At 30.1% G+C, this 7,479-nt stretch overlaps 1 protein-coding gene across 2 annotated transcripts; it reads right to left on the bottom strand.

Moving 5' to 3' along the window:
- Window positions 1–3,994: 3,994 nt before the first annotated feature.
- On the bottom strand, window positions 3,995–5,807 carry LOC148303494 (uncharacterized). 2 transcript variants are annotated; one of them, XR_015838481.1, is made up of 3 exons: window positions 5,757–5,807; window positions 4,770–5,680; window positions 3,995–4,696 (listed from the first exon to the last, which is right to left on the bottom strand). XR_015838481.1 is itself a non-coding variant. In XM_088269885.1 (3 exons), exons 2-3 carry the CDS (start codon window positions 5,502–5,504, stop codon window positions 4,667–4,669), a joined length of 384 nt encoding a protein of 127 aa, XP_088126011.1. In that variant the 5' UTR covers window positions 5,505–5,680; window positions 5,757–5,807; the 3' UTR covers window positions 3,995–4,666. The 2 variants fall into 2 exon arrangements, 1 of the variants encoding a protein (XP_088126011.1); XM_088269885.1 differs by having other exon boundaries at window positions 5,151–5,680.
- Between the last annotated feature and the right edge of the window lie 1,672 nt (window positions 5,808–7,479).

Below are 7,479 nucleotides of genomic sequence, written 5' to 3'. Positions count from 1 at the left end.
ATATATATATATATATATATATATATATATATATATATATATATATATATATATATGTATATATATTGCGCTCTCCAATTGTATTACACTGAAAGAAAAGCAAAGATGAGAAGAGTTTAAGAAAGGATGAGTTGTAGAGGGGGATAATAGTTGTTAATTAGTTGAAAACATTATTAAAGGTAATACTTAAAACATCTTTCACTGGGAGAGGTAGATTGACCAATCATATTCAACGTGTTTTTGCTTCGAATTGAGTCTGTTGGGATTGATTTTGAAAACTTTTATTGCGCACTTTTTTGGGAGGCTCATAGTTGTGTACTTGCATACAACTCCAGAGTTGGTTTCCCCAAATACTATAAAAGAGTCCTTTCCAGTTGAAGTAACATAATTCACCTTCTTCAGTATGCGTTTCATCAAAAATTGGTTGAGGGAAAAACGAGTCGTCTCATCAATTTCCAAATCTAAAAGCTCTTTATTTCTCCAATTGAGATGTTGAATTTTAATAGATGGCTTCGGGTGTAACTTTGTTGTAGTATTAGAGGGTTTTTTTTTGTTTAGCACTTTTATATCTCGTTTCTTGCGTGGAAATACATTGCCAAACAGCAAATCTTCACAGTCAGTCTCTTCATATTCTTCAAGTGATTCATTGTGGACAAAATTATATTTATATAGACCACTTTGTTTATTTTTGTTTATTGTATTTTTAATCTGGTTTTCCTGATCCATTTGTTCTTGTAGAAGTTGGGCAATAGCGAAGTCCGAATCACATGTTTCTGACAGCCTCTTTGCTGTCGAATTTAACATTCCATTACAAGATGAAATACTGGCGTCCATTATTAGAGTATGTTAAAAACTTTTATTTTTACTGGAATGACAATATTACTTGTAGTGTTATTCAGTAGTTGCTAAAAAAAGATAATGACAAAACTAAAACATTGGTTTTAGTTAAAGTTCACACAGCTATTTACTTGCAAATAGATAACACATATGGATTTATATAAATAGATAACGATGTTATCATCACTAAGGCATACTAATATAACAAGATTAAATCTGATATTATTGTGACTTATTTCTTGTCAAGTTTTGGATTTCGATATTGCATCAGATTGTGTAACACAGGGTTTGGAATTCCGCACATTTTGCTTGACACATAGATATGTTTTCATGTTACCTATTCTGTCACGCATTTCACAATAAACCGTGTTTTTTTCCTTGAGTATGATTTTTCCCATATTTTATCATTTTTTTTAATGAATACATACAGTACTCTACAGATGTGAGAGTTTTCCTCTTACAGTTTCAAAAGCAGTTTTGTCCGCCTCCGTAGTGTAATGGTCAGCATGCTCGGCTACCTTTCTAGAGGTCCCGGGTTCGATTCCCAGGGGGGGTGAAACACATAAAAGTGAATATAATTTATATTTGAAGTACTAACTTCGTGATTTTCCATTAAATAATTTAAATTTTAATTATAAATACAAGTGATTTTTTCACTCCAATATTTATTCAATATTACCACGGACTGGTACCTGAAACGGAGGGCTGATCACTTTTCCTTCATAAGTTAACTATCAAGATAACACTGCGTTTATATGTAGCAGTGCCGTATGTACCAATGGGGTGCGGATAAGGGTTTAAAGTGGAGTTTCAAAAGCATGTATTCTGCACAAAAACTTCGTACCAAGCGCACACTCATCTTCAACATTGGGAATGTTTGCATGGATTAAATGAAGAAAGAGGAAACCCCGGCAGAAGGGTAACCTTTGAGACAAATGGTTATTGTTTTTAATATATACTAGCATTATATAGGTGTTTGTATTGTATATCAATTAGGCATAAGGGGTATACTCAATATACAAGACTTGTTTACTCAATATACAACACTTAGTGTTACACCTGTGTTAGCACTATGTTCAGATCAACTGACCTGTACATCACTCAAAACAGAAGCCAGTTTTGATGAATAAAGTTTTTAATAATTACCAAATAAAGAACCCTTACAGCTTTTTAATATGGATTAAATTATGTTTAATAGGGCCAAGAAAAAGTAAGAACTCAATAGTTGCTTTAAGAAGTTTTATATTTTAAATTTTTATATATTCACATACTTAATTTATAATTAGATTAAAACCAATATTTTTAGCTTTTCCACTTTTTTTATTTGACCAGTGACCGGGTTTCGTCGTTACCGACATCATCAGACTGGTCTGATGATGTCGGTAACGACGAAACCCGGTAGCTGGTCAAATAAAAAAGTGGAAAAGCTAAAAATATTGGTTTTAATCTAATAATAAATTAAAAATGCAATTCCATCACGAAGTGTCAGTGGATAATATAAATCTATTCACATACTAATTAATACATTATATTATTTTGATTTAGACTGTAATATTAATATAAAAATAAGTGCTATGATTAATAAATACTTAATTAATTGCATTTTTTAAATAAATAAAAATAATAAGAACAGAACAAAGTTTATTTATATATTTTACGACTTTCAATTCCAGTTATATTTTCAAACAACTGCTCGGCTGTACCAATTTGCATGTTTTTCTTCATAAAAAAGGTGGTAATTCTGACACAGTCTCTTAGCAGGAAATATAAAGAATCAGGATGTTCTGGTCCCACTAGTTGTGCAAAATTTAAGAACCAAAAGTCCCCTTTGTGAAGTTTCAAAAGCATGTATTCTGCACAAAAACTTCGTACCAAGCGCGCACTCATCTTCAACATTGGGAATGCTTGCATGGATTAAATGAAGAAAGAGGAAAATCCGGCAGAAGGGTAACCTTAGACAAATTATTATTGTTTTTAATATATACTAGCATTATATAGGTGTTTGTATTGTATATCAATTAGGCATAAGGGGTATACTCAATATACAAGACTTGTTTATTCAATATACAACACTTAGTGTTACACCTGTGTTAGCAATATGTTCAGATCAACTGACCTGTACATCACTCAAAACAGAAGCCAGTTTTGATGAATAAAGTTTTTAATAAATACCAAATAAAGAACCCTTACAGCTTTTTATTATGGATTTAATTATGTTTAATAGGGCCGAGAAAGAGTAAGAACTCAATAGTTGCTGTAAGAAGTTTTATATTTTAAATATATATATATATATTTATATATATATATATATATATATATATATATATATATATATATATATATATATATATATATTTATATTTATATATATATATATATATATATATATATATATATATATTTATATATATATGTATATATATATATATATATATATATATATATATATATATATATATATATATATATATATATATATATATATATATATATATATATATATTTACATACTTATTAATACATTATATTATTTTGATTTAGACTGTAATGTTAATATTAAAATAAATGCTATGATTAATAAATACATACTTGATTAATTGCATTTTTTAAATAAATAAAAATAATAAGAACACAAAGTTTATTTATATATTTTACGACTTTCAATTCCAGTTATACTTTCAAACAACTGCTCGGCTGTATCAATTTGCATATTTTTCTTCATAAAAAAGGTGGTAATTCTGACACAGTCTCTTAGCAGAAAATGTAAAGAATTAGGATGTTCTGGTCCCACAAGTTGTGCAAAATTTAAGAACCAAAAGTCCCCTTCGTGATACAATATGTTGTCTTCAGAGAGGTCTCCATGAACTAGTCCGCCTTTCTTGTACAAAGCATTTAAGAATCGGACAATTTTCCTGTAAGCCTCTTTCCAATTCCATGGCCAGGTGATTTGTTTCAAAGTTTGGGCTGGCGTTCCATAAAAACCTATAAAAGACATGACAACAATATGGTGCCTAATATAAATGACGTCGGGACAATTCAATCCCAGGTTTCTTACTCTGATCAAGTTGCTTTTTTCTTTTTCAGCCCACATTTGTGTAATTTTTGTATAATTCGATGCGGAAATACATTGCTGAAATGTAGGATCAAATTTAACATATTTTTCTTTCGTTTTAAAAGTGTTGGGTGTGAACTTAAATATTTTTATAGCACCTTCTTCATGGAGGCTCTTATTTAGAGAGAACTTAAATGCAGGGTTAATATACCCATGTACTATAAAAGATTCCTTTCCACTAATAACACCAGTTGCCTTCTTTAGAATTCCTTTGTTTTTTAAATCGTTAAGTGAAATTTCACTTGGCTTATCAATTTCTAAAAGTGAAAGTGCTGTCATTTCTCTGTTTTATTTCATTTATATCCTTTAGGTCCAAATGTACCCTGGAAGGATTGGAAATGTATTTCTCATTTAAGGCAATCACACCTTGTTGCGTATGTGGAAGTACACCACTACACTCAAATTCTTTCTTTTCACTTTCAATTACTGTTGTAATGCGTGTAAACAATTGTTTGGCTGTCTCGACCTGTGAAAGCTTCTTTTTGAAGAAAGCTGTAATATTAGTGCAGTCTCTAAGTAAGAAATCTAATGAATGAGGATGTTCTGGTCCTACGAGTTGAGGGAAGTCTATAAACCAGCAGTCCCCGCTGTGCCACAGTATATTCTCTTCCGAGAGATCTGCATGAACTAGTCCTCCATTCTTGTACAAAGTACTCAGGAAATTAACGACTTGTTTATAAGCAAAGTTCCACTGGTCTGTTTTCCAGACCATCTGACTTAAAGGTGGTGCCCGTTTTCCATTTTTACCTATAAAAGACATAATAACAATGTGATTCTTTATACTTATGAAATGGGGACACTTCAATCCGAGCTTTTTTACCATGACCAAGTTGTCTTTTTCTTTGGCAGCCCACATTTGTATCACTTTTGGAAAATTCAAAGCAGAAATACATCGCTGAAATGTGTATTCGACATACTTTTGTTTTGTTTTAAATTTGTCGAGTGTGGTGTTGAAGACTTTGATTGCACATTCTTGAGTTAGCTCCCTAGTTCCGTACATATGACGGACCTCCCCGTGCACTACAAATGATTCAAATCCTGTCGCAATAATGGAATTCACTTTCTTCAGAATCCCTTTTCTCATAAATTCATTGAGTGAAAAACGAGTTGCCTCATCAATATTCAACACTGAAGCAACTTTTTTCCCATCTCTTCCATAATTATTTTTTATTTCAATAGATTCTTTAGGTTTCTGATTTACTTTAGAATTCCTGGTTCTTTTGGTTAAAACTTTTATATCTCGTTCCTTGAGTGGGAATACTTTGTCATCTAATTCTTCATAATCTTCTTCATACTCAGACTCTTCAAACTCTTGAAGAGATTCATTATGAACAAAATTATATTTGTATACATCGGATTGCTCGATTTCCTCTGTTTGATTTTTGTTCCGGAGTTCCTGGTCCAATTCCTCTTGTAAAAGTTGTACATTAGTAAAATCTGAACTGCATGTTTCAGGGAGTCCTTCATTTACTAAATTTGAAATATCACTACAAGATGGACCACTCGCGTCCACTTTATGAATAAATCGACATTTTCCTTTTATCTTGAACGACATTACTGATAGACGACGAAAATTATTGAAATGTCGAATATGGAAATTTTCTAGCTACTTTGTTGACGATCGAATCAAACTTCACTTACAATTACGTACTTTGTCTTACAGATCACAGACTACTTATTATATGTTACAGATAACGACGATGCAGTCAGTGCAACTCCAAAGATTATATACTAGGATTATATGGCATGCCCACAGACTAACTAATTTACATGCCCCCTATCTTCTTATAAAGAGTGCTGGATTTACAATCTTGATATCATTTTGACATTCGTTATTGTTTTCATAATGTCACAGACTAACTATTTTATAATGTTGCGTAGCCTGTAGTGAATTTCACAACAAATCGCAATATTATTGCAAGATTTTTTATAACGCTAGGGATGGGAAGATTTTTTCCGATATTACACGAAATGTGCAAATCGTATTAGATAGATAGATAGGTACTGCTAAAGTTTGACTCGGTTCTACAAGTTTTTTTGGTAAAATATATTTATCTTATCACCGTTTATTTTTTGGTTTCGTGTCATAAAACCATTGAGTTCAAAAGAGTTGTATCAATAGAAGAATATAGGTTATACACAACTACGTGAATATTTATAAAACTTTTAAATAACAACCTTCCTACAGATATTAAAATTAAATGTTAAAATGCTTTTTACAAAAATTAACCGAAAAAAACACAATAAATAATACAAAAAACAACTATTATATCATTCATAAGTATAAACTATGAGTGTAAGTCCTTATCCAAGCACAAGAATCTAATCTCTTTTTTGGAGAGGATCAGAGTAACAAATTTTAGGATATGTTAAAATTAGAAATGTCTAGCAAATAAATAAAATTATAATATTATTTGTAACTATGTATATTAAATAAAAAAACTGAATGACAAAGTGGGTTTTTTTCTCACATGCAATATGTTAAACTTAATAAATTTGTTTTTGGTTGGTCGGAAGATATTGCTTTTTAGCAATAAGCCCGCCAATGTACTTATTTCTTTTCTGTACATGTAGTTTATCCCTTTGAACGCGTTAAGCAAAAAATAAAAGTTGATTTGAAAAAAGCAAATTTTCCATTAAAAATAAAGTATTCTATAAAATTCCTTTTATTTGTTTACTTTAGTCCATGGCATATAAAAGCCATTGACTATAGTCCATGACTTTTACAAGCCATGGACTATAGTCGATTTACATGTTAAAGGGTTCAATAAATAAATATATAATTAGATCATGGACAAGTTTTCAAAGAAAGTAATAGGTGCTTATAATACAGTAACCCAGGGAAAATAAAATTTTTTGTTGCATTAGCCATAGGCACATTTTATTAATTTTTTGACATCTCAGCATATATTTTGAGTTTTTAAAAAAACTCCTAAGTGGAGAAAACCCAGGTTTGTGAACACACTCAAAATGAGATTTTATTTACTCCACTTTTAGTAAAAAAAAAAATGTGATCATAATTATTGCAAAACGAAATTAAAACATAAAGACTTCTAAAATATGCTTTGTATTATTCTACTCTCCATTAAATACTGAAATGTATTTTGTAGTCCGAGCATCTTTTACGGCAAGAGTAAAATAAAAAGTGTTGTTTACATTACTCGGTACCTCTAAATATAATATTATTATTTACTATGAAATAATAATAAAATAAAACAAAACTATACTTTCAGATAACGATTTCAAATTTAGTTAGCGCATGGCTTTTTTTTAAATTACCTAACATTCAATTTACTCTGATATCTCCTATCTCTGTTATAAAGAGTGCAAGATTTTTATTTTTATTTTGACACTCGGTTTAATGTTGCTTATCCTGTAACAAATTTCACAACAAATTGCAATATTCTTGAAGGATCTTTTATGACAAGAGTAAAATAATGTGTGATGTTTGCATTGCATGGTTCCTGTAATTATTATTATTTGCTGTAAAATAATAACACATTAAACAATAGTTTTCATTAATTAAATAA

The sequence above is a fragment of the Brachycentrus maculatus genome, unplaced genomic scaffold, assembly GCF_059751285.1.
Source record: "Brachycentrus maculatus isolate JH-2025_06_01 unplaced genomic scaffold, ASM5975128v1 h1tg000367l, whole genome shotgun sequence".
NCBI lineage: Eukaryota > Metazoa > Arthropoda > Insecta > Trichoptera > Brachycentridae > Brachycentrus > Brachycentrus maculatus.
Note: the sequence above shows the minus strand (reverse complement) of the source record. Positions and strands in the feature narration are given on the sequence as shown.